Below are 24783 nucleotides of genomic sequence, written 5' to 3'. Positions count from 1 at the left end.
CACTCCCCTTTAAGTGTCTGCGTCCCGGGCCACAGCCGCCAGGCCCAGCCCAGTGCTGCCCCCTAGGGCCTTGGAGAAGCACATTCCCGAGCCGAGCCTGGCCTGCGCGAGGGGAGAGGGGAAGGGCGGGGCGGGGCCCGGGGCCGCCACCCCGAGTTTCGGGGTCAAATAGAGCCTGGCATTCAAGGCTTTTACCCTGCGCCAGGCTACATCTTTTGCTATCCACTTCCACACACGAGGGGCAGGTCTAGGATTCCGGCGGGGCCCCCTGTTCCCTTTCCTGGAAACACCCACTGCCCTGAGTCAGCAATCAGAAGGCCAGAAAGTGAAGAATGGGAATTGGATTTGCTCAGACCTAGCAATGGACAGTTGGGCAGGTGGTCCGGGGGCCAAATGGACCCCTAGAATCCTGGTACATGCCCACCCTTCCCAGGGCCAGAGACAGAGAGGTGGGGTCTTAACCTCTCTGGAGTGTTTGTCCCAGGATCACAGGTCTCCTGGCCTTGTCCTCCTCACCTTTCTGCCCTCATTCGGTATGATCCAACCAATTATTACGCCATTCAGTTCTCAAAGATTTATTGAGAGCACCTGCTAAGAGCCCTGCACTGTCTGAATAAGACTGGTCAAGGGTACAGTCCTTTAATTTACAATCTGCTTGGTGGAAACATACAACAGGCAAATACATAAATAAGATAATTGCTGGCTGTGAAAAGTGCTGTGAAGGAAGTAAACAGAAGAGTAACCAAAGAGCCTACTTTAGAAAGAATAACCAGGAAAGTCAACAAATATTTTTTAAAAATATATTCATATATTTCATGTGCAATTTTTTAAATTTTATATATTTTTAAATGTATCTTTATTGATTTCAGAGAGAGGAAGGGAGAAAGAGAGAGTTGAAATATAAATGATTAGAGAGTCGTCATTGATTGGCTGTGAGCCCGCAACCCGGGGATATGCCCTGACCTGGAATCGAACCGCGATCTCCTGGATCCTAGGTTGATGCTCAACCACTGAGCCACACCTGGCCGGGCCAACAAATATTTTTGAGTACCCAACTCATGTCAGTTTTATCTCTCAAATACCTCTGAGATCTGTCCACTCCTTCTTTCCTCCACACCCTAATCTGGGTCACAGTCTCCCTGGTTGGGACTCTTGCTACAACACCTTGCTGGTGCCCCTTCTTTAGTCTCATCTCCTTTTCACCCTCCCTCCACATAGCCATCCCACCCAACCCCTCCTCAGGCTTCAGGGGGCCTTCCCAGCTACTGAAGGGAGACCAAGACAGCCTGAGGCATAGAGAAACACTAGTAGCTCAGATGAGGGGCACTGGGCGATGGGGTTTTCTAGGAGTCACTGGTGAGTCCTTGCATCTGCCCTCCTACACTAACTACTCTGTGTCTGCATGTCTCTTTTACTAGTGCCCTTTCTCCTCCCCCAAAGTCTCTCACAACCTCTGCCCATACTGAGGTTTTTCTGAGCTCTCTGGATCTCCATCCCCCAGAGGATGGATGTTGATAGGCCCGCTGCCCTTAGTGAGTACATGTCCACACTCCGTGCCCACTTGGCAACTCAGAGTCAAGAATCTCTTGGGGGAAAGTTTTTTTCAATACAAAAAAAAAAAATCTCTTGAATGCTCACTTTGGCAGCACATATACTAAAATTGGAACAATACAGAGAAGATGAGCATGGCTCCTGTGCAAGAATGACATGCAAATTCGTGAACTGTTTCATATTAAAAAAAAAAAAAAAAAGAATCTCTTGACAGAATCAGGTCACAGAGGCTAAGGGAGTCTTACGAAAATGAGAGATGTCAAATAAGTCTGGGACTCAGGAGGGAGGGCCTATTGGATTCAGCCATAAAGAGATCTCAGGTGGTCCTTGGTTGGTGCAGAGGTGGACGTGCTAATGCCGGACCAAAGAAAAGAGAGATGCTGATAGCTAGTGTAGTAGTTCAGGGTGGAGTATGGGTTTGCAAATTTGACCAGGCTGGCTCCAGACTACATGCTGTAAACTGCCAAGCCATTAAATCCAGCTCTCCGCTGTAAGGAGGGGAGAGGGGCACTGGTGGTTGGGATCAGAAAAAGGTAGCCAGGCAGGAGGAGAGGCTAGAGCTAGAGGATGATAAAAAAGGGTGGGCCAGGTGATTTAGGGTGGAGTGGTTCCCTCTCCTGGACCATAAATCAAAGGGACCCGTCAGCAGCTGGGAAGGGAGATAAGCAAACTCAGGAGGGAGGGGCTGGATGGGGCCTGGGGACCAACCCCTTCCTCTGGCAGAGGCTTCAGGTCTTTTCCCCTGTTGGTGGCTCTGTGGGAAATTCACAGTCCAGTGATCCAGAGTTGGTAACAAGAAGTGTGAGAGCCACAGAGGGGCTTGGGGGTGGAGGACTGAAATGCAGCCAACTGGGTTACCCTCAAGGATTGAAGTCAGAGAGAAGCCCCCAGGACTTCAGGGCCTGAGCTCCTCCAGTCCCAGAGGAGCCAGGTACAAGAAACTCTTTAAATGGTAAGCAGTTCAGAATGCTCCAGGAACCACAGATCAAAGCTTGGGAAAGGGCTACATGGCCATGATGGCCAGAGGCCCCAGAGCTGGTATCGCATCTTCCCCTGGTCAGGCCCTGGGTCTTCTAGGCTTCTGAGATAGGAACATACACACACACACACACACACACACACACCTGTCCTGTTCTCTCCTCATATTGACATCTCACCAGGCCCTGGAAGGAGAATAGAACTCCTCAGGCCATGAGTAGGTTTCTAGAACTTACTCATCCAAAAAATTGTTAATGAAAAAGAGGGAAGTGAACCAGATGTCTTTCAGGTTAAAAGGGATGCCTGGCCAGGCGTGGCTCAGCGGTTGAGCGTCGACCTAGGATCCTAACGATTGGGGTTCGATTCCAGGTCAGGGCACATGCCTGGGTTGCTGGCTGCAGCCGATCAATGACTCTCTCGTCATTGATGTTTCTATCTCTCTCTCTCTCCCTCTCCTTTCCTCTCTCTGAAGTCAATAAAGACATATTTAAAAAAAAAAAAAAAAAAAGACACAAACTAGAAAAAAGAAAGGAAAAGCCTGCCTGAGTTCAAATCCTCTCCAGCTTTACCAAGATGAATCAGGTCCAGTCCTGTTCTCGAGGGTCTCATGGGCTGGAGTGGATATCTCCCTGTAGACAGATCACAGACTAATAGGATGACCTGCTGCGAGAGGAGAGAGGAAACCTAGAGGGTTTTGAGAAGTGACCCATGGGAAGATCATGGCAGACTTCCCAGAGGGTGCTCTGAGCTGGATGGTGAAGGAACAGTGAAAAGGAGCTGGGTAGAGGCTGGTGATGGGGGGGTAAAGATGAGATGGGGGTATCTCAGAGGGCCTTGTGTATCCAGGTTAAAGGCCAGGCCCTGGCACTGTTTGGCTTGGGGGCAGGCTGGTGGGGCATCAGGGGAAAGTTCTGAATCTTCATCTCTGAAGGCTTGCCTGGTTCTGGGATGTAACAGTGAACCAGTAGGTGGAAACCAAAGGGAACAGATATGGCTTTTCATGATAATAGCAGCTCAAGCTAAATGCCTGCAGTGCTCCAGGCTCTGTCTGGGCATCATTTCTTTGAATAGTCCCAGTTGTCCTGTGAGGAAGGTCTTATTGATCCTGTTTTGCAGAGGAGGAAACTGAGGTTCAGAGAGGTTAGGTAACTTGTACAAGGTTACAGAGAGCTAGAATTTAAACCCAGGTTTCTCTGACTCCCAAGCTTGGGCTCTCGCTTCCGTGCTTCCTCTTTAGGAAACATCTGTGCGAGGGAACCAGATCACAGTGTAGGAGAAGGAGCTCCCCAAGACAAATCAGAAGTGGGACCACCACTCCTGGGTTTCTGTGGGTGACCTTGGCACTGGGTGGACAATTATCTGGTGTCTCAGGTATTATTTCCTCTGCTTGAGAGATGAAGAAATTGAAGCCCAGAAGTGGAAATACCACTCAAGATCCTGGGCACCCCTAGGAGTCAGGATGCTGGACATGGCTGAAGGAGTCTGAATCTCTAGGGCTGAGTCCCAGATCTGTGGTCTCATCAGCCCTGTGGAATGGGAATGGGGAAGGGCCAGGCCAGCCACCCTGCCTCACCAGAGCCTGGGTTAGAAGCCTGGCAGTGTGGCTGGTGACAGGACCCTGGTCCCAGGATGGAAGCCCTTGTTTAGGCCCAGATGGGCCAATTCCAGCCTTTGAAATCCATCAAGTCCAAAACGTCCCAGCTGTATGATCCTGGGCAAGTCATTTGCTTCTTGGAGCCTCATCTGTGAAATGGGAATGATTCCTACCTCCTGGGGTTGCAATGAGGATTCTATGAGAGAATGATGTAGAGGGGCCTATGGCACAGTGCCTGTCAGTCAGTGCTCTGGGATCAGCAGCTGTTATAATTGTAGCAACTTGTCATTCATCTATTTTCTCACCTCGACCAGCTTGGGACAGTAATCCCTGTCATCCTGACTTCAAGGACATAGTGTCATCTGTGTGAGCTATGGGGTCAGTGCTGATGGCAATTCTGCCACTCAAAGGGCAGCCCAGCCCTGCATTGGTAGGGAAACATATCTAGTTCCCAGGGCCAGGAGACGCTGGGTGACAGCCTCAATCCATCAATGATAACCTTGGTCCAGTCAAACTTAATGGCCCAGGAGATACTTAAGTGTGTGTGGGGTGAAGGCTACCCCAGTTCTCCTTCCTCAATGCAGGCTGCTGCCCAGAGCAGGTAGGCAGGCGTGGGTGGGGGTAAGAAGGCTTTGGGCCTCAGGAGTCCAGGTATCAGCTTCAAGAGCAAGACCCCAAGGGATAGTGGTGGGTCTGGGCTAGAGTTGAATCTCCTGTCTTTAGTGGTTCAAGATCTGATTATTCCTAGGCCTGCAAGTACAAGAGGAGCCTGGGGAAGCCTCATGTATGAGAGGGCCTATATCTCACCTCTTCCTTGTCCCATCCCACCCTGGCATGACCCCTGCAACCCTGAGTTCTGGAGGGAACTCAGAACTGCTCTGCATCTCCCTCCCACCTTGTCTACTTGGGTGAAGGCTGGGGTGTGTATGTCCAGAGTTGAAGGGAGGTTGCCTGGGGAATTAAGCTTGGTGATGAGAAGGCAAGCTAAGGAGAAGGCTTTCTGGGGGAAAGGGACAGCTCTGGGGACAGCTCTTGTGACCTCCTACCCTAGGCCCCCAGCACCATGACGGTTTCATACACTCTCAAAGTGGCGGAGGCCCGCTTCGGAGGCTTCTCTGGGCTGCTTCTCCGTTGGAGGGGAAGCATCTACAAGCTCCTGTACAAGGAGTTTCTACTCTTCACTGTCCTGTATGCTTTGCTCAGCATCACCTACCGGTGCGAGGGTGAGGTCTCAGGGCTGGTCTTGGGGGACGAGGCTGCCCACCTCCCTCTAACCCAGGCCTACCCCGCACCTTCTCCAGGCTGCTGCTGACTCAGGAGCAGAGGCATGTGTATGCTCAGGTGGCCCGATACTGCAACCGCTCTGCAGATCTCATCCCCTTGTCCTTTGTCCTAGGTAAGGCTCCCTCTAGTTCTCCCTGGTATCCTCCTGTCTTCCCTGATCTTTGGGCTGGTTGATAGTTCTGAGGGTCAGAAGTTACCCCAGCAGCGCAGCCTGGAGATCAACCAGAGAGGGCTCAGTGGGCATGGGAGCTGCGTGCGGGGTCCAGGGTTTCCAGAGTGCTAGGCCCTGCCTATCACTTGGTGGATCCTCACTCCAAACAAACCCAAGCCACTTGCTGACTGGCATCACCAACCTCTGGGTACTGGAGGGGAGCTGGAGAGAGATGACACCCCATTCCCACCTAAGCAGGGGTCAGAGTTAACCATTACCTGGCCTTGAACCACCACTTCTCTGCCTGAGGAGGGTTGCCCTCCTTCCTCCCAGCTTGGTCTAGCACATCAGGTTGGGACCAGAGGAAGAGGTTGTCCTACTGACAGTAAGGCAGGGCATCGGAGCCAAATGCAACCTTCCCTCTGCCTTGGTTCAACATGGCCTGGATCAGGCACTCTGGCTGAGGGGCAGGACACGCTGACTCCCAGGCCTTTCGTCTTTCCATCCCATCCCTGCTACCCTTGGTGGCAACCAGGTTTCTACGTGACCTTGGTGGTGAACCGCTGGTGGGCCCAGTACACAAGCATCCCGCTGCCGGACCAGCTGATGTGTGTCATCTCGGCCAGCGTGCATGGCCTGGACCAGCACGGCTGCCTGCTGCGCCGCACCCTTGTCCGCTATGCCAACCTGGCGTCAGTGCTAGTGCTGCGCTGCGTCAGCACCCGGGTGCTCAAGCGCTTCCCCACCATGGAGCACGTGGTGGATGCAGGTGCCTCATGTGCCTCCTGGGAGGGGAGGTCTGACCCCCAGGGGGAGCTCCAGGGCCCCAGGATCACAGCTTTTAGAGGCAGAGTCTGTGCTCCACCCACTTTATCTCGGCAGGTTTCATGTCTCAGGAAGAAAGGAAAAAGTTTGAGAGCCTGAAATCTGACTTCAACAAATACTGGGTCCCCTGTGTCTGGTTCACCAACCTGGCAGCCCAGGCACGAAGGGATGGGCAAATCCATGATGACATTGCTCTCTGCCTGCTCCTGGAAGTGAGTCAGACTAGGGCCAGGCCCATCTGCTGTCTTTCCCCTAGCTTTGCAAACTGGAATAATAATTTTAGCACTTAACACTTATATTGTGCCAACTATATACTGCACATTGTTGGAAGCACTGTACTTACATTAATTCATTTAAACCTCACAATCCTTGAGATAGTTACTATCATTACCGCCCCCCTTTCACAGATGAGAAAACTGAGGCACAGAGTGGAAAAGAAATTTACCCAAGTCACCCAACTAACTAGAAAAGCTGGGCTTCATACTCAGACATTCTGGCTCCAGGTTCTGTGCTTACAATTACTTTGCTAAATTGCTTCCCATCACAAGCACCCCAGCCTGAAAACACCTCAGAACAAAATGAGCCTCCCGACCTGGCCCAGGCCTAGTTTGTGCTGGGCTCCCCTCTTCTCTCCCTGTTCTTCATTCCTCACCCTCACTGACTTCCTCTTCCCGCTGTCCCACCAGGAGCTGAACAAGTACCGAGCCAAGTGCAGCATGCTGTTTCACTATGACTGGATCAGCATCCCTCTCGTCTACACCCAAGTAACTGCCTCTTACCTGCCAATCCCAGTGCCTACTGTATGTCCTGTGCTATGCGTGAGACACTGAGAGGAATTAGAGATAGTACCTGCCCTGGGGTAGTTCAGTCTAGCGAGACACTGAACAGCTAAGGGCTCATCCTCGAAGCCCCGCTGGACACCCCCTAAGATGAGCACATCCTCTCTGGTGCTGCTACACCTGGCTACATGTTTTCATTACTTGTCGCACCCCTCCACTCACCCCCCTCCACAGGCCCTTAGGGACAGAGGCAGCATTCCTCCCTGTCCCAGTCAGCCAAGCTTCCCCTTCTCCAGGTGGTGACCATAGCAGTATACTCCTTCTTTGCCCTCTCCCTGGTTGGCCGCCAGTTTGTGGAGCCAGAGGCAGGGGCTGCCAAACCTCGGGAGCCTCTCAAGCCAGGCCAGCAGCCAGGGCCAGCGCTGGAAGACCTGGACGTGTATGTGCCTCTCACCACTCTGCTGCAGTTCTTCTTCTATGCTGGCTGGCTCAAGGTGGGCACTTCAGGTGGTCATGCCAGTGTGCTCAGTGCAGACATGAACCCAGGGCCCATCCCAACTTTGGGCACAGAGAATGGGGCAGAAAACACTGTCTTACAACCTGCAGGTGGCCGAACAGATCATCAACCCCTTTGGTGAGGATGATGGTGACTTTGAAACCAACCAGCTCATTGACCGCAACTTGCAGGTAAGTAGTGGTCCAGGGACAGAGCCCTGGTGTGGAGGACAGGAGGGCCTGCGTGACTTGCTGCCACCCCAGGTGTCCCTGCTGCCTGTGGACGCCATGTACCAGAACCTGCCTCCCGCCGAGAAGGACCTGTGCTGGGACGCAGGCTCGGCGCAGCCGCCCCGCCCCGCGGCCACGGCGCCCGAGTCGCGGCGCTTCCGCCCCGCGGTGAGCGAGCGGCCCCCGCCCGCCCTCTGCGGCGCCAAGGCCTTGGTGCCTCTTGCGCGCCTCTGCACAGCCGGCCGCCCAGCGGGCCTGCGGGAGGCTCACCCGCCGCGTCTCCCGCCCGCGGCGTGAGCGACGCCCCCGAGCCGAGCCCGCAGGCGGCGGCGCCTCCCGGGGCCGCTCGGCCGGCGTCCGCCTCGGCGCAGGCCCCGCTGCTCCGCCGCGTCCTGGGCGCCGGAGCGCCCCCCCCGCCGTCAGCCTCCGGACCTTGGGCTGGACACGGGGACCTTCCCGGACCCCTCCTCTGCTGCGCTCCCGGGCCGAGGAGGGCGGGGACGCCGAAGCGACGGGCTGCATCGAGGGGGCGGGGTGTCCCGGGGACCAGGCCCGGGATCCCTGAGCAGAGGCCGCCGGGCGGGCAGCCCTCAGGCCCAGCCCCCCCCCGCACCCCCCCTTCCTGGACATTGCCCGTCCTGCCCCCGGCAGCCTATTAGAGCGGCACCTTCTGTGTGACCTGACCCGGGGCATTTAGGGACCAGCCTTGAAAGAGGAAGATGGGAAGAGCCGAGCCAAGGCAGGGAATGTGTTCACTTTGGCGGGAGAAGAAGGTAGGATGGATTGTTTGGGGAGATGCAGCGGGAAGGATACGTGGGGCGAGGGAGAGAGGACTGCAGCCCAGGTGCAGTTGATTTCCTTGGCATTGGGGGGCTTGGCCAGTTCTCGGACTTGAGGGAGCATCAGCATTACTGAGGGCTCATTAAAAAGTTCCAGGTACCAACGTTTCTGATTCATTAGACCTGGAATGGAGCTCAAGGATCACAATTTGAGTCATACATAAGATGTTTAAGACTATACCTTATCCTGATCACCTTACTCTGAAGACGGATCAAAGTGCATGCGTTGGGCACTTTTGCTTTATGTGTAATGTACATTTTTATTACAATGAGAATTTATCACTTGTACAGTCACAATTGTTTAAAATTGAGTTGGCGTGCTGTGTGGTGAGATAGATAAGGGATTGGGGATCTGCCCTGGAGGCTGATTAAACTCAGATGTGAAGGCAGTCATACATACATACACCACCCAGCCTGGACTTCCACTCCCTATTTTCACTCCCACCAACCAAACGGGGAGAATGAATAAATGTAAGGGGTGAAAACTGTAGTCTATCTGCAGTGCTGGGAGCACTCCGTTCATGGTTAAGAGAAGCACCTTATGGAAAACTGTCCCAGAGCACTGGGTTGGAGTCATTGCTAAACTGAGCTTCTCTAAGGTTCCTGTCTTCTAAGCTCGGCCTCCAGTAAATAAATTGGTGAATGTCAAAAGTGAACATAAGCCGGGCCGGGTGTGGCTCAGCGGTTGAGCGTCGACCTAGGATCCAGGCCATCGGGGTTCAATTCCCGGTCAGGGCACATGCCCGGGTTGCAGGCTCAATCCCTAGTCAGGGGCGTGCAGGAGGCAGCCAATCAATGACTCTCTCATCATTGATGTTTCTCTCTCCCTTCCTCTCTCTGAAATCAATAAAGATTTAAAAAAACAAAAAACAACTGAACATAAGGCCAAAGGATGACCAATGCCAGAACTCAGAGGGGAGGCAGGAGTAGATAGAGATTGAATGCAGCGTCTGGTATTCGTTAACTGACTAGATTATAATGCTGGTTTTGCTACTTTTCTGCTGGGTGACCATGGGATAGTGAACATTTCATAGCCTCTCGGTGGCCAAATCTATAATTGTGGAGACAGCAGCACCTCTACAGAGCCATTCACTGAAAAGTGCAAATACATATCTTATTTGTACTTTCCATCAGGTTTTTTGCTGGGTTTAAGGGGAAGGTAGCCTTGCTCCAGGGCAAGAATGTCATCTGTGAAGGCAGTGGAAGCTCCTTAGAGAGAACCTACATTGACAGACTAGAGGTAGAAGTAAAGGAGGAAGAGGAATCAGGGTCAATGCCTTGCAGAGCTCAAATTAGAAAAGGCAAAGTAGTGCTCACAGCTTTCTGAATTTGTCTAGTAGGTCCTCCAGTCTTGATCAGAAGGTGGGGGGAAAAAAGGAAAGGCAAACTGTTGAGTGTTGCTTTGCTATGCCTGACACTTCTCAATAAAATTAGCTTTTCTTTTTTTAAATCCTCACCTGAAGGTATTTTTTCCATCATTTTTCAGAGTGGGAGAGAAACATCAATGTGAGAGACACACCGATTGGTTGCTTCCGGAATGTGCCCTGACTGGGACAATGCTACCACCAGAGCCATGCCAACCAGGGCTAAACATTAGCTATTAAGGTGGTACATGAAGATCCTCACTGGATAGGAAGGCAGAGGCCAGGTCTCCCCAGAGCCAATGGTAAGGTTTTAGAGGGTTGGGTTTTTATCCTTAAGTAGTTTTTGTTCTCAAAAAGGGGGTTAATCTTCTAGTTCACTTTTCCCAATTAACTCTTCACCTAAATCTGCAATTTAGCCAAGGTGATGAACCAATTGGATTAAGCTAAATGCAAAATCGAATTGGTTCATAAGATATTTGCACTTTCCATTAACTTTAAATTGGATCTTCACCAACTCATTAATTCAGCACATATTTGAGTGTCTGGCACATTGCCATGCACTTTTCCAGAAGCTGGAGACACAACAGGAAACACATATCTGTTTGCCTTATGAGGGCAAAAAAGACAAATAAAATGAACAAAACATGCCAGGTTAAGGGATAAGGAGAAACTGGGGCAAAGGGCGCTATGGAGTGGACTGCAATGTAAAATTCTGTCATCAGAGAGCCCACTAGGGTGTCTGGAGGGAGTAGGCCAGGTGGACATTTGAAGTGTTCATAAATTAAGGCCAGGATGCTGGTGACTATAGAAAAAATGTACCAGGTCATACTGAGTTCCATAGTATTTGGTCAGGATCTTGAGGTGGGAAGCTGTTTTGCCAAAAACCCAATCTTTAACCTGGCCAGTGTGGCTCAGCAGTTGAGCACTGACGACCTATGACCCAGGTAGCTGGTTTGATTCCTGGTCCTGGCACAGGCCCAAGGTTGTGGGCTCAACCCCCCAGTGGGGGATATGGGAGGCGGCTGGTCGATGACTCTCATTGTTGATGTTTCTCTCTCCCCGTCTCTCAAATCAATCAAGACATATTAAAAAAAAACAACACCCAATCTTTAAAAAAAATAATCACTGACTGCTAGGATTGCACTGGGGGCAACAGAAGCAGCACTGACAAGTAAGATAAAAAAATGTGACAATGGTAAAGGTGGTGGTAAAGGTTAAACCAACAAGATTTGGTGACCTTATATGTAGGAGTGTTAAGAATAAAGGTCAGAATGACCCAAGATTTAGATTGAGGCAGTTGTATGAAGACAAGTATGTGTTACGATCAAATAGTTGAGAAACAATTTGAAAATCGAAAGCTGAGAGGAATGTGATAATTTTGAACATGCTGAAAGTGCAGGTGTCAAGTAGGTCTGGGCTAAAGTCAGAAAAATGAACACAAACCTTATTTAAATGCTGGTGAGACAACGTAGCCAAAACAGAGAGCCGACCCTCAGATTTAGCAATGCAGAAATCACTGGTAATCTAATACACCCTTTTAAGTGAGGGGGAAGGGGTTAGGGCTCAAGGGAAAATCGTAACTTCAAGATTTCTAGACCATTAAAACCAAGGTCCAAGGGGCACAGGATCTCTAAAAAAGCCAGCTTAAGAGGTAACATTGCCTTAGGTTCCAATCACGGTCAACACCCCAATATTGTTGGGGGCCCCAGTGCTGCAATACTTCCCTTATATGGTCTTTGTTTGGCCTGCATGTCACATCCACCCCCCACTTTGGGGTGAGAAATGATCCCTGTAGTATGTTAAGGAACAGCCTATGTAACAGGCCTGGCCTTCAGGGAGAGGGAATTAGGGCACTCTTAACATGTGATCAAGTATTCAGACAACATGGACACAGAACCCAGATTAAACACCTTTATTACATGAGCTAGGACAGGAAGAAAGAGGATTTATTTGCCTTTCCGGGCCTTGATTTTCCTCAGATAGAACTCCAGCTCCTTGCCCTCGAGCACATAGCCGTCTGCTCGGCCACACTGGCCTGGTCTTGAAGCGATGCATGCTGTAAGAGAGTATGTGGTCCTTAGCAAAATAATCATGTGGCCCTACCCATACTTATGTGCCCTCACACACATTGGTTTAGGTATTCTGGGGGGCAGGCATGAAACCTGCTGTCTCCTCAGATATACTTTATCGTCACTTAAAATCAGTAGCAGAACTGGACAAAGTTTTCATCATTGAGACAGCCCCCAACTTCTCAAAATACTGCTCCTGAAACTGAGAGGCAGAAGCCAAGTTCAGACCTATGGGCTCCTGCCTACCATTTCCTACTTTAGCTTCACACTAATAGGTTGACCAAACATTGACTTGTATGCTGTTATTAAACTGTCCTGGTGAACCCTCTAGTCCACATGGCTGGCAGTCAAAAGGAGTGAAGCAAGGGTAAAATGCAGAGAGCACACCACAGCTTATGACTCCCCGACTCCAACACAACAGCCATCTTACCAAGCAGCTTGCCCTGCTGGAACTGCTCCTCTAGAAGACTGCTGATTTTGGCATTCTTTTTCCTTTCATCATATTTCTTCTGAATTTTCTTTGATCGTTTTTTGTTTAAAATCTCTTCCTCCTCAGGAGTCTGAATAAAGGAGACAGAGATGGGTTAGCTGGGGGTCCCAAAGTCCTAGCTCGGGGGAAAGAATGTAACCATAGCCTTGAACCCCACACCCCTCAACTTCTGCTGCCTTCCTCAGCACTGAAGGTTTTCTTCTCTCTCCATTCAGTAGCAGAACTGGACAGAATTTTCATCACAAGGCGGCTAGGATCAGGTTGGCCTCCCCCCACCCCTACAGGGAGGTTGGCTCCCTAAAAACTCACCAGCTTGGCCCCCTTCTTGCGGCCCAGGGGCAGTGCATAGTGGGACTCGTACCACTGTCGGTATGGTGTGCTGTCAATGAGCACAATGCAGTTCTTTACTAGGGTCTTAGTGCGGACCAGTTCGTTGTTGGATGCGTTGTAGACAACATCAATAATCCTCGTTTTGCGCGTACAACCTGCTTGCAAGAGAAATTCAGAATCAAGCCATGTAAACTAGAGGCCAGCTGGCCTTTCCTTCCCACCTCCACCTTAATAGGGCCTAAGGAGAAGCAAGGGAACTCTAACCCTTTACCTAGCCACAAGGCACCAGCTCATCTTCCACAAGCCCATCTTCCCAGAAGTGGCTGACACCACACATACATAGTCTCTAGATTCAGCCCCCTCCCTGAGCCTATAGGAATTGAGAGAGAAGAGGACAGGCTGGAGAGACCGCTCTGGTTACCACAACCTCAGGGTCAAGAAGAAACTTCAGTATCTGGGTGGAGGCCATGGGCTTCCTGCTAAAAGCACTTACTGAAGCTTAGAAGGGTTTAGGTGCTGAGTTCCCACCCACTCCTGGAGGGCCTCACTCACACTCTGAGCCCCAGGAGAAGTTGCCCACATCCAACCTCAAGGCTCGGTACTTCTTGTTGCCTCCCCGCACTCGAACTGTGTGTATGCGGCGGGGTCCAATCTACAACACACAAGGAGACAGGAACTAGATTACAAGGAAAGGAAGACAAGGGGAAGGGAGCCTGGGCTGGATGGAGGAAACAGTCAGTGTAACTATGACAAGTCCTAGCATTGGCAAGTGGTACACAGGTGGCCAAGACAGCCACACCACACCTAAGGGTATTTTTTTCATCACTCTAGTTACCTCCAAAATAAAAAATAAAATAAAAAATTGGAACGATACCGAGATGATTAGCATGGGCACACGCAAATTCGTGGAAACAAAAAAAACCCCAGATTTCTAACCAGCATGTGCGGAGCCCACTCCCTCCAGGCGTTTTTCAATCCTAATATACAGCATGTTTCCGTGCATCTCTTTAGTATTTACCCAACAGGTAAAAGTGAAGAGGCCATTCACACCTGAAACATCTCGGACCCCCCCCACCCCCCAAGATTCAACAGCCACGGACAGAGGCCGGACCACAGAGCCCAGCCGGAGGCAAGGCCTCGGCACGCACCTTAGTGTTGGCAGCAGGGCGTCCCAGCTCATATTTTCGCTTCTTGTGGTAGGGCTTTCTCTTGCCCCCGGTTTTGCGGCGCTTGTGCCAGTTGTCCCGAGAGATGCCTGTATGCGGGGGAGGGGGCGAGGAAGCTTGAACCACTGGACCCAGGGCCGAGCCTTGCCGCTCCAGACCCCGAGCAGGGCGGGCCGCACGCTCAGTTCTCCAAGGTTGGCTTCCCCACTGAGCACTCAGGAGTTTTTACAGCAGTCCTAAGGTGTCATCATACGCGTGCTGCCCAGCCCGCAGTCCTTCCCGCGGCAGCCATGTTGGTGCCGCTTGCAGCCCCGGCTCGCGCTCCGGCACCGGCTCGCGCTCTGGCACCAGCCCCAGAGTCGGCTCGGTGGCCCAACCCCAAACATCACCCTCCTCATGGCTGTTCGTTGCCGAGGGTCAAGGCGCCCACCCTCCTAACTTAGCTGCTAGACAGGATGGCGCCGGATTGAACAGCTCTTCAACCCCAGCAGCCACACAAGCAACACTTACCCATAGCTCGGCGCCGGCTGGAAAGAGAAAACGCAAGGAATCACGGTCCGGTTTGTAAAACGCAGTCCCGCCCTGTACGTTGTAAGTGGCAGGCAGTTACGACGGTTTTGCGACGCGTCCTAGAGGCCTGCAGTTACGGCGTGTCTGCAACCGCGTGGGAGCCCGCCGGCGTGAAAGTGAGTTCTGAGCTCCGAAGCCCTGGGGAGGGCTTGAGGTGGCGAGTGTCGCTGCGCCAAGAGCTGTGCAAGCTTTGGTGGAGGTTGAAGGCTCTGTTTGGGACACGACCGAGGGGGAATAGCCTGGCTTTGTTTACTTTTTGAAAAGACTCCTTTTAGAAGCTTTTCCAGTGGTCCAGGATGAGAGACGTGGGTGCGTTCGAAAAGGGTGAAAGGCAGTAGAGATGGAAAGGAAGGGTGGGCTTGGGTTTGTTTTGAAGGGTTTGGTGAGATTGGATGTGGGGGTGTAGGGAGAGGAAGATGTGTTAGGAATTTTCAATAACTCACTTGATCAGTTGGGTGAATATTGATGCCATTTTTATTGAAGTAGAGTAGGCTAAGGTAGGAGCTTGGTGACTCGTGTTAAGTGGCAATGACTGTTGAGGCCCGAGACAGGCCACTCCAAAGTAACATATGGCATAGTGATTACTTTAATTAGTTACTTGAGAAGCAGAAAGGCACCCCGACTCTCCCTTGGTCTCCTTGAATGCGGGAAATAAGTATCCCGTGTGAAAGGTGTCCTCCCTGCCCCTTACTGACAGAGTTAAAGCGCTCAGAGCTGAGCAGTGTATATAAACAAACATTGGCTTTTACTAATTTACCACCCAAACCCAAACTTTGCTTAGATTACTTTCTCCTGAGCACTAGCTTTCTTTGTCCTGTCAGTTTCTCACAAATTTGTTTCTTTAAAAAAAAAAAAAAAAAAATTAAAAGATGCCTGGTTTGATCATTTATTGGAGCCTCATTTTATTATCTGAACATCATATTGTGATTCTTCCATGTGCACATGTAAATTTTTCTTCTGTTAATCTAGTCTTATGTCAATTTTATTATTTTGTTACTATTCCCGCCATAAGAACTAAAGAGGGTAAAAGGGGAATTCTCCCTCTCCCTGACAACAGGCTGCTGAATGTTCATGTCTGGTCATCCTTATTGAAGAGATCTGGACAGAAGATGTTCTTTTGGGAATCATTGGTATATAAATGGTAATTAATGCTACCAGAATGAATGTAATCTAGGGAGACAGCATAAGGCAAATTTATCTTGTAAAGGGTAAGTAAATAGGTTTTGTGGGCTATAGGGTCTGTGTCACAGCTATTCAGCCATAGACAAGGGTAAACAAGTGGATATGGCTATGTTCCAGTAAAACTTTATGCTGGGATTCATTTGTCATGAAATATTATGCTTTTGAATTTTTTTCTAACACAAAAGCCACTCAGCTCATGGGCCTCATTAGTTCCAGTAGTTCACCAACCTCTGGCATAAAGAAATACAAGAAGAAGGCCTAGGCCCAAGGCTTGAGGAATGGCAACATTTAAGGCCAGGTAGAGAAGAGGCTTGCAAGGGAGCCAGAAGGAGCAATTAGAGTGACAGAACAGGGTGAGGGTCATGTCATGGTCTCACGCTACTGTAATGTCTAGTGAAAAGGAAGACTAGAAAGTGGTTATTAGATTATTGAGTGGCATTGGCAAGAGCAGTTTCTGTGCAATGGAATGGAGTGGACAAAAACGATCAGTTTTTTCAAAAACTTGAAAAAGGGAAGTTTTAAAAATACATTTTAAAATACATTTAAAAATAGGTAATTCTTTTGAGAAGTTTGAAGGGGAAGAGAAAATTAGGATGGTGGCTGAAGAGGAACACAGCAGAGGGGAGGTTTTTTTTGTGTTTATTTTTATTGATTTCAGAGAGGCAGGGAGAGGGAGAGAAACATCAATGGTGAGAGTCATTGATTGGCTGCCTCCTGCACGCCCCCTGCTGGGGATGAGCCCACAACCCAGGCATGTGCCCTGACCAGGAATTGAACCTTGATCTCCTGGATCCTAGGATGATGCTCAACTGCTGAGCCACACCAGCCGGGCGACAATAGTCTTTTTGACAAATGGTACTAGAAAATCTGGATATCCACATGCAAAAGAATGAATTCAGACCCTTGCCACATATCACCTACAAAAATTAAAATAGACCACCTAAATATAAAATTCTCAGGAAAAAACATAAATCTTCACAGCCTTGGATTTGGCAATGGATTCTTAGATATGACACTAAAAACATAAGCAACAATAGAAAAAGGTAAGTTGAGGATGGACCTGGTAGTCGGCCAGCCAGCAGCACGGAGGTGCCCTGGGGGGTCATCAATGTCCAACCCCGCTGGTACGTTTTTCCCCCAGCAGCCCCAGGAGGCGGTGGAGGTGAGAGTTGAGCCCATTGCTAAGCAACAAACTTCACAGACAGGGATCCCCCCCCCCCGTGTTTCATTTCATGTGTTTTCCCAGTCTTTAATTTGATGAATGCCATCATGGGAAGTGGCATCCTTGGCTTAGTTTATGTTATGGCTCATACTGGTATCCTTGGATTTAGTTTTTTGCTGCTGATGGTTGCTCTTCTGGCTTCTTAGTTCACCTCCGGCTTAGTATGTGTATCCAGACATCTTACTTGGCCTATGAACTAACTTCTTCATGGTTCTTCCTACACCCTGATGCACCTGTCTTCTGTTGATTGAATTCCTCCAGTCATTGTAAAATTCTCTGCGGAGGTAGGCTTTTAAGAACAACACATATGTACTAGAGAATAACATGTAGCCAAAGTTTCTCCCCAGTTTACTGAACTACCATAAAGGAGTATTGTGCTTAGATAGAATTCATTGGTCAGAGGGAACGTTATGACAAGTCTTTATAAAATAACTTCTTTATTTATTTGCCTGGAGGTAAAAGGTGGAGAGAAATTTTTTTATCTTTATAAAAGTAAAGGACTCCATATGAAATTCTATTTTAGATTTTATATAAGGTTTGGAGTCTATCAGGACTTTTCTTGGGAGCTGAAGTAGTATATAAGGTACTTTAATCTCTCTAGCCTTAGTTTGTCATCTATAAAATGGTAATGATAATACCTTCCTCTTCGGATTGTTGTGAGAATGAAATAAAATATATATTTAAAAAAGAAAAAAGGTAAGTTGAACATCAAAATTAAGCCTTTGTGCTTCAAAGGACAGGATCAAGAAAGTGAAAGATGCCCTGGCTGGTGTGGCTCAGTTGGTTGGGCATTGTCCCGTGCACCAGGAGGTTTCCAGCTCAATTCCAGGTCAAGGGCACATAGCTGGGTTGCCAGCTCGATCCTTGGGGGAGGGGTGTGTGCAGAAGGCAGCCGATCAGTTGCACTCAATCAATGTTTCTCTCCCTCCCTCTCTAAAAATCAGTAAAAATCTAAAAATAAAAAATAACTGAAAATACTTAAAAAAAAAATTTTTTTTAAGTGAAAGACAGCCCGACCTGGCGTGGCTCAACGGTTGAGCGTCGACCTAGGATCCAGGCGATCAGGGTTCGATTCCCGGTCAGGGTACATGCCCGGGTTGTGGGCTCGATCAATGTCTCTCTCATCATTGATGTTTCTCTCTCTCTCTCCCTCTCCTTTCCTCTCTCTGAAATCAATAAAGATATATTTAAAAAAATAATAAAATAAAATAAAGTGAAAGACAACTCACAGAATGAGGGAAAATATTTGCAAATCATATATTTGATAAGGTCCAGTATCCACAGTATCCAGAATATATATAGCTCTTAAAAGTCCACAATAAAGACAATCCAATTTAAAAATGAGCAAAGGACTTGGATATATACCCAAGAGAATTGAAAACATATGCCTAAAAATTTGTACATGAATGTTCATAGCCTGGTTTATTCATGCCAAAAAGTGGAAATAACCCAAAATGTTCATTAACTGATAAACAAAAGGTGGTATAGCCATACAATGGAATATTATTTGGCCACAAAAAGGAATGAAGTACTGAATTACCCTTTAAAACATATGCCAGACACAAAAGACAACACACTGTACGATTGCATTTATATGAAATATCCAGACTAGGCAACTTCATAAAGATTAGTGGTTTCCTAGGGCTGGGGGAGAAGTGAATTGAGGGTGAATGCTAATGGGTATGGGGTTTCTTTTGAGGTGATGAAAACATTCTGGAATTAGTGGTGATGGTTGCCCAAATAAATGAGTATGCTAAAAACCATTGAATTGCACACTTTAAAAGAGTGAATTTTATAGTCTGTGAATCATATCTCAATAAAACTGTTACTAAAAAAAGAAAACGGAAAAAAAAAAGCGCCCTGACATATTCAAGATATAAAGGACAGTGTGGCTGGAGAACAGGGAGTGTAGGATGCATTTATTCATTCAAAAACATGTTCTGTGTGCTTACCACATGTTCTAGACATTGTGGATACAGCATTAAATGTAACAAAAACCTTTGTTCTTATGTACTTAAATAGCAAGCAGTTATTAAATGTGAGACATTGTACTTACTGCTGTATGTATATTAACTCAATAGTCATAACGATTCTATGCTCATATTATCCCCATTTCACTGCACAGAGAGTAAACAACCCACTTAAGGCTCTGCACTCAGAGCTAGGATCCCACCCTGCAATGTGGCTTCACAAGCTGAATTTTTAGCCTCCAAACTGTTCTGTCCAAATTACATTCCCACTGAACCCATAAAGAGCTGCCTGGGCAGTGCCTAATATGCCACAGTAGAGCATTCAGAATTTATCTTTGTGCAAAGGGGTGTTATTAAAGGATTCCAAACAGGGAGTAACTTATAAGGATTCCTCTGGCTGGCTGGGGAGAATGGATCACTGGGAGTCGAGAATTGAAACAGGAGACCAGTTTGGGACTTGGAAGATATTCCAGGTGAGAAGGTGATCAGGCCCCAGCTGGTGGCGTTCTTTCATTAAGTCTTTTTAATTCTGTGAGTGGGTATTGGTGGCCACATTTTATAGGTGGGGGGGGAAAAGTTAGGTATCCGGAAGCTTTAAGGACTGTAGAGCTAGTGCCATTTCTAACTTCGGATTCACCAGAATTTCTGAATCCAGGTCTTATATTTGGTTATTTAATGGTACCTCAAATTCATGTGTTTCACCATGAGGTAGAGAATACACTATTTTACAAATGAAGTAACCAAGGCTTAGAGGGCCAGAACTTGGTCTGTTCAACCTCACCCTTCTGAGTTCCTATAGGAGCCCACGTGCTCCTGCTCCCCTCGCATCTCCCTGACTGAGGCCTAGAACACATTGGATTGTGTGGCTCTGAGGCTAAAGACCTTTTAGTGGTCCATCTAGATAATTCATGCTCTATGATACTGAATCTGGAGTCCTCCAGTCCCCAAACTGTCCATACCCCCTGTATGGTCCCTCAGTCTACCTGGGAAACTTCTCATTTTTCAAGACCAAGCTGGTGTTGCCTGTCAGATCCTTTCCTGTCTAGCAAGCCAAGTGCTTTCTTGTCAGTGTTCCCACAGAATCTTTTAACATGCCTCGAGCAGACTAATTGACAGTCCCATCTCCTGTCTGCTTATAGCTCCTGTTCCCAGGACAGAGCCTGGGGCCTCATAAGCATCACTGAACAAGACAGAGGTTCAAGTCTTCAACATGTCACTTAATGGAAGGTGTGGATTTGGTTTCCCAAGTAGAGGACAGAATCAGCACTACCCAGAGATGTAGCTGCGTCCTTAGTCTCAGAAGGCTCAGACACATCCCAGGCCCTTCACACACACCACTCAACAGGCTGATTTTTCCCCTTTCTTTATTGTTAGACACAATGTACAAACACAACACAAAAAACAGCATGGATCCTCTTGGACCTTAAAAAACAGCAAGGAAGGAAGATGTTCCAGAAACTTTTAAAAAGTACAAGACATATCAGTGCCCAGACCAAGGGTGTGGATGGCAGGCCACAGCCAGCAGAGCCAGACTAGAGGCTCCTTCCCTTGCCCCAGAGCCAGGCCAACCCCAGGGAGCCCTCCACCAGCAGCCAGTCCACACAGCAGAATGCTGACCAAGGAAAAACTATGCCAACAAGCCTTCCCCACTTGAAGAGAAGGGCCACACAAGATAGTTAGAAGTTCCCTCCTCCCATCCTTGCTCCCTTCAGGGTTGCAATTGAGGAAGGAAAGTGTCCCATGTCACTCTGATCCCCTCCCCAGCCGCCCTGGTTCTGATACCCCAATACTTGGCATTTACCAAAGCTTGTCTGAGCTCAGAACCTGACTAGACCCACCAGGTGCCCAGAGTTCACTGGGGAGGAGTGGGGTGGTGAAAAGGCTGGGTGTGAAACCAAACATCTTTATTTGCAATCGTCACTGGGGCCGTTTCTTGCTGCTTATTTGTTTGCTGGCCTGTTCTTCCAGCTGCATAGCCAGGCGTAAGGCCTTGATGACATCTAGAAGGAAGGGGAGGTGGTACACTAGGGGTTAGTGGGTGTCTTAAGAGGCCCCATTCCCTCAGGGCACAGTTGCCATCACCTGCAAAGACTCCATCCTGCTGCACCCACCTTGCAGGGCTGAGAAGTGCTTGGCTTGCTGGGCCAGGGCAGACTCTGTCTTGTTCACAAAGGTCTCCAGGTCATAGTCTGGCTGCTCAGTCATCTCGGAGAGTTCAAGCCAGCTTGGCCCTTGCTGCAACGACACCAGGAGGACCCTGTCAGTTCAAACAATGACCAAACTAATTTAGCAAATAATTCCTAGGACCCCACCAACCGCAATGCAGATGCCCATTCCTCCAGGCATGGCCTGCCTGCCTCCTACAGAAGCCTCTGGACTGAATTCAGCCTCTTCCATACCCCAAACTTGTCCCTGTCGCTCATATCAAACGAATGCTGTCATCTGTCTTGATGCCCGAGCCAGAAATCTGAGCAACAACTTTGTTTCACCTCACTTATTCCCAAATCCTACCAAGTCCACCTTTTTTTAAAATTTTATTTTGTTATTCCTCACCCGAGGATATTTTTTCCATTGATTTTTTTTTTTTAAGAGACAGAGAGAGACACATTGATTGGTTGCCTCCTGCATGCATCCCAACTGGGGTCAGGGATGGAGCCTGCAACAGAGGTTCATGTCCTTGACCAGGAATCTAACTTGCAACCCTTCAGTCTAAGGGCCGACGCTCTAACCACTGAGCAAATTGGCCAAGGCCCAAGTCTACCCTTTAAATGGTTCTTGAATCCTATGGCCATTTACCACACTCAGTCTAGGCACCAACATCTCCTAATGGCACTCAACTCCTAACTTCCTCTACTCACACTCTCCCCATGTCCCCAAACCAGGCTCCACACTGTGGCTACAGTGATATACACAAAGCTCTCATATGACCATGGAACCACTGTTTAACTCCCTTCAAAGGCATCCACTGCCCTCATAACGAAGTCTAGGCCTCTGGTATGAGCCATAAGGCCCTTTAGCATCAAGTCCCTGCTGACCTGTCCACAGCTTAATCTCTTTCCATCACCTGCTCACACCTTCTGCTCTGACCAGAGCAAACTTCTCATTTTTCTGAAAGTACCATGTCCTTTTAAACGTGTGTACCCAAGTACTCCAGGGAGGGAGGGTATGACTAAGCAATTATCCTTCACATTCCCTTTAGTTCCAAGGGCGCCAAGCTTTTCCTTTCTGCTCTGCACTGAGAACCCCATTGTCACAGTGCACTTTCAGGCCTCTGCCTTCCACCTGCTCTTCCACATAGGATCATGGCGGTGCTAGTACCTACGACTTCCTAAACACTGACCACATGCTGGGCACTGCTGAGCACTTTAAAAGCACATTACTTAACCCTCAGACAAAACTATCCTGTCTTAGCCATTTAAGGGATGAAGAGACTGAGGTCCAATGAGGCTAAACGACTTTCACCAGGAAATCAGCTTATAAGAAAGAATCAGGATTGAACAAGTCTTACTTTAGGGTCTACCATCCATACTTCCTGTTTTTGGTCCTTGGTCTCAGCACAGGAGCTGGCATACAGAACATACTCACCGAACAGCCACTGAGTAACAGAGTCCCTGCATATAAACCACCCTCCAAAGCCCCAACCAGGAGCGTGGTGGAGACTGGCTCCGGCTAGGATGGAGAAGAGCTTGTGTGTGCCAGGCCAAGGAAGGGGGTATGATATTAGTTCCCTGAAAGAATGGATGGATGAATAGGTAAAGAATTAAGGAATGCGAGGGTAGAGGGCTGCCTCTTGCCATGCCAACCTGAAAACCTGTGGGAGCAAAGCCCAGGTCACATTCAGAGAATGGTGCTGAGCACAGCTGCAGGCCTGTGCCAGGGTGGATGTCTAGTCCATCCCTGGCCAGGGCCAGCTGCCCACCTGCACAATCTCCTTCAGCTCTTCAATGGCCCTCTCCTCCAGGTCCCTGATCTGAGTCATGGCTTCATTAAAACTGGACATCTGGGAAGACAGTTCCTCTTCTTCCTTGGAAAACTAAGAGGGTCAAAAGGAAAGACAGAATGGTATGGCATGGTTCCCATCTCAGCAGGCCATGTTTCTGTCTTGCTCTTGCTAGGCCCCACCCTGCCCCTTACATTGCCTGTGATCAGGGACTCATGAGAGCTGGCTTCTGTCTCTTCTGTTTCCATTTGAGTTGGCTGCTCCCCACTAGGCCCACTGTGGGGGCTCAGCTCCTTGACCCTGAGGAAACAAGAAGGTATCAGATCCCAAAGCAACCTCCTTGGCACTCATAAAAGTGCTGCACCACTTAAGACTGCCAGGCTTGCCCGGCCGGGTGTGGCTCAGTGGTTGAGCGTTGACCTAGGATCCAGGCGATCGGGGTTTGATTCCTGGTCAGGGCACATGCACAGGTTGTGGGCTCGATCCCTAGCAGGGGGCGTGCAGGAGGCAGCTGATCAAGATCAATGACTCTCTCATCATTGATGTTTCTCTCTCTCCCTCTCCTTTCCTCTTTCTGAAATCAATAAAGATATATTACAAAAAAAAAAAAAAAAAAAAGACTCCAGACTTGAGGCTTCGAGGGGATGGAGTAGCAGCTTTGCTTCTGGCCTAGGAAAAGACCCTCATGCATGCTGACTCCCTACCAAGGCCTGGAGGGGATTAGGACAGATCTTTAAGCATCATGTCTGAACTCCTGAGCCTCAGGTTCACTGAATCACAGAAGAGTAGACAGTAGGCACTGAGCCCCAGAGTTCTTTCATCACTGCCATTCCTTTCCCCACTCCCACACCCTGCTCCCCATCCCACATGGCCGTAGGTACGGGTACCTGTCTGCATATCTTAGCGTATTTAAAGTATATTCACAGGAGCTTATGCCTGGTGAGATCATGGCAATCTGTAAGAGAGGGAATAGGTGGTTAAAGGTTGAGGATCATGGGGCGTGGGGGGGAGGTCGAGGATCATGGGGAGAGGCTGCCAGGAGAAGTTTCTCTAAGTCACTGAATCCACATAGTATTAGAGGGAGAGCTCATTAAGCATCCACTCTGTGCCAGGCAACTTGCCCCAGGCATGGCAAATTAAGGCTTCTTAAAAACTGGTTCCCTGCCTTTGAGGGGCTTGTGGATAAAATAAGGGACAAAAAGCCACTCAAGGCCACAGCTCTTTCCTATTTTCTAGGCTAGGAGCCAAGGAATCTGAGGAAAGTCACAGAAGCCAGGACTTCTCTTTCCTGCTTCCCCAAAGGTCCTCCTTCTGAATTCTGCAGCCTCCTTTCCACCAGGTAAGGGAGGAATGACCTCCCCCAAACCTAGAGCTGCAGGGACATACGGTAAAGGGAGCACATCCTTCCCTCCCCTCTTGGGTAGTCAGAGGAGCCTGGAACTGAAAGGCAGGAATGAAGCTCAGTCAAGGGCACCGGGTCTCCTGCCCAGGACAGGACTAGACCACCTCCAGAGCACCACTACTCACCATACAGGTCCTTGAGTTCTCCCCGATAAAGGAGTCCCGTAGCACCTGTGTCAGCTTGCTCTCTCGGAATGGGGTGTGAGCCTTGTTCTGTCCCAGGGCCCTGATGCACTCCTGTGGGGACAGCAAGTGCCAGCAAGCCTCCATAAGCTGCCCAACGCTCCAATGCACACCTTCCTTCCTCTCACGCTGCCCACTTCCTCCCTCCACCAGCAGCCCCCCAGACCAA

General features: G+C 49.2%; 3 protein-coding genes, 1 long non-coding RNA gene and 5 other non-coding genes across 13 annotated transcripts in view; 3 read left to right on the top strand and 6 right to left on the bottom strand.

The window, feature by feature from the left end:
- The first annotated feature begins 1630 nt into the window (after positions 1-1630).
- Positions 1631-1737, top strand: LOC148092416 (U6 spliceosomal RNA). Its single transcript, XR_015715124.1, has one exon. It is a non-coding gene; the product is annotated as a U6 spliceosomal RNA (small nuclear RNA).
- A 3449-nt stretch (positions 1738-5186) lies between these two features.
- On the top strand, positions 5187-8453 carry BEST4 (bestrophin 4). The gene is given in 10 exon segments (XM_087820623.1): positions 5187-5338; positions 5425-5519; positions 6094-6327; positions 6441-6595; positions 7070-7147; positions 7459-7656; positions 7769-7849; positions 7922-8101; positions 8212-8296; positions 8299-8453. Coding segments are annotated over 10 exon segments (1413 nt in total).
- Positions 8454-8613: 160 nt separating this feature from the next.
- The window catches only part of LOC148092411 (uncharacterized), a 26743-nt gene continuing 10573 nt past the window's right edge, over positions 8614-24783 (top strand). For 2 of the 4 annotated variants that reach the window (XR_015715036.1, XR_015715035.1), the window contains exon 1: positions 24196-24369. This is a non-coding gene — a long non-coding RNA (uncharacterized LOC148092411). Of the gene's footprint in view, positions 8662-24195; positions 24370-24783 lie in introns of those variants that run through there. The other 2 variants (XR_015715034.1, XR_015715033.1) reach the window with 2 other exon arrangements.
- Positions 11989-14731, bottom strand: RPS8 (ribosomal protein S8). The gene is made up of 6 exons (XM_016199245.2): positions 14657-14731; positions 14129-14235; positions 13533-13632; positions 12960-13135; positions 12591-12720; positions 11989-12147 (listed from the first exon to the last, which is right to left on the bottom strand). Exons 1-6 carry the CDS (start codon positions 14658-14660, stop codon positions 12038-12040), a joined length of 627 nt encoding a protein of 208 aa, XP_016054731.1. The 5' UTR covers positions 14661-14731; the 3' UTR covers positions 11989-12037.
- LOC148092415 (small nucleolar RNA SNORD38) lies at positions 12260-12328 on the bottom strand. The gene has a single exon (XR_015715086.1). It is a non-coding gene; the product is annotated as a small nucleolar RNA SNORD38 (small nucleolar RNA).
- LOC148092414 (small nucleolar RNA SNORD38) lies at positions 12827-12897 on the bottom strand. The gene has a single exon (XR_015715087.1). It is a non-coding gene; the product is annotated as a small nucleolar RNA SNORD38 (small nucleolar RNA).
- Positions 13710-13813, bottom strand: LOC148092413 (small nucleolar RNA SNORD46). Its single transcript, XR_015715091.1, has one exon. It is a non-coding gene; the product is annotated as a small nucleolar RNA SNORD46 (small nucleolar RNA).
- On the bottom strand, positions 14321-14402 carry LOC148092412 (small nucleolar RNA SNORD55/SNORD39). The gene has a single exon (XR_015715084.1). It is a non-coding gene; the product is annotated as a small nucleolar RNA SNORD55/SNORD39 (small nucleolar RNA).
- The window catches only part of KIF2C (kinesin family member 2C), a 19060-nt gene continuing 14714 nt past the window's right edge, over positions 20438-24783 (bottom strand). For both annotated transcript variants that reach the window (XM_016199243.2, XM_016199244.2), the window contains exons 16-21: positions 24558-24668; positions 23918-23985; positions 23225-23330; positions 23010-23123; positions 21202-21325; positions 20438-21090 (exon numbers count right to left, since the gene is read on the bottom strand). In XM_016199243.2, coding sequence (XP_016054729.2) covers positions 21008-21090; positions 21202-21325; positions 23010-23123; positions 23225-23330; positions 23918-23985; positions 24558-24668 — 606 coding nt within the window. In that variant the 3' untranslated portion in view covers positions 20438-21007. The remainder of the gene's footprint in view (positions 21091-21201; positions 21326-23009; positions 23124-23224; positions 23331-23917; positions 23986-24557; positions 24669-24783) is intronic.

This window comes from Miniopterus natalensis, chromosome 9 (genome assembly GCF_054644295.1).
Source record: "Miniopterus natalensis isolate mMinNat1 chromosome 9, mMinNat1.hap1, whole genome shotgun sequence".
Taxonomy (NCBI): domain Eukaryota; kingdom Metazoa; phylum Chordata; class Mammalia; order Chiroptera; family Miniopteridae; genus Miniopterus; species Miniopterus natalensis.
This window is presented reverse-complemented; position numbering and strand designations above follow the sequence as displayed.

Coding starts and splice junctions, on each gene's coding strand:
- RPS8 (XM_016199245.2), bottom strand. Junction 13,136..13,532: donor CTTCTCCTGGGGCTCAGAGT/GTGAGTGAGGCC, acceptor TCTTGCAAGCAG/GTTGTACGCGCAAAACGAGG. Junction 12,148..12,590: donor CCAGCAGGGCAAGCTGCTTG/GTAAGATGGCTG, acceptor ACTCTCTTACAG/CATGCATCGCTTCAAGACCA.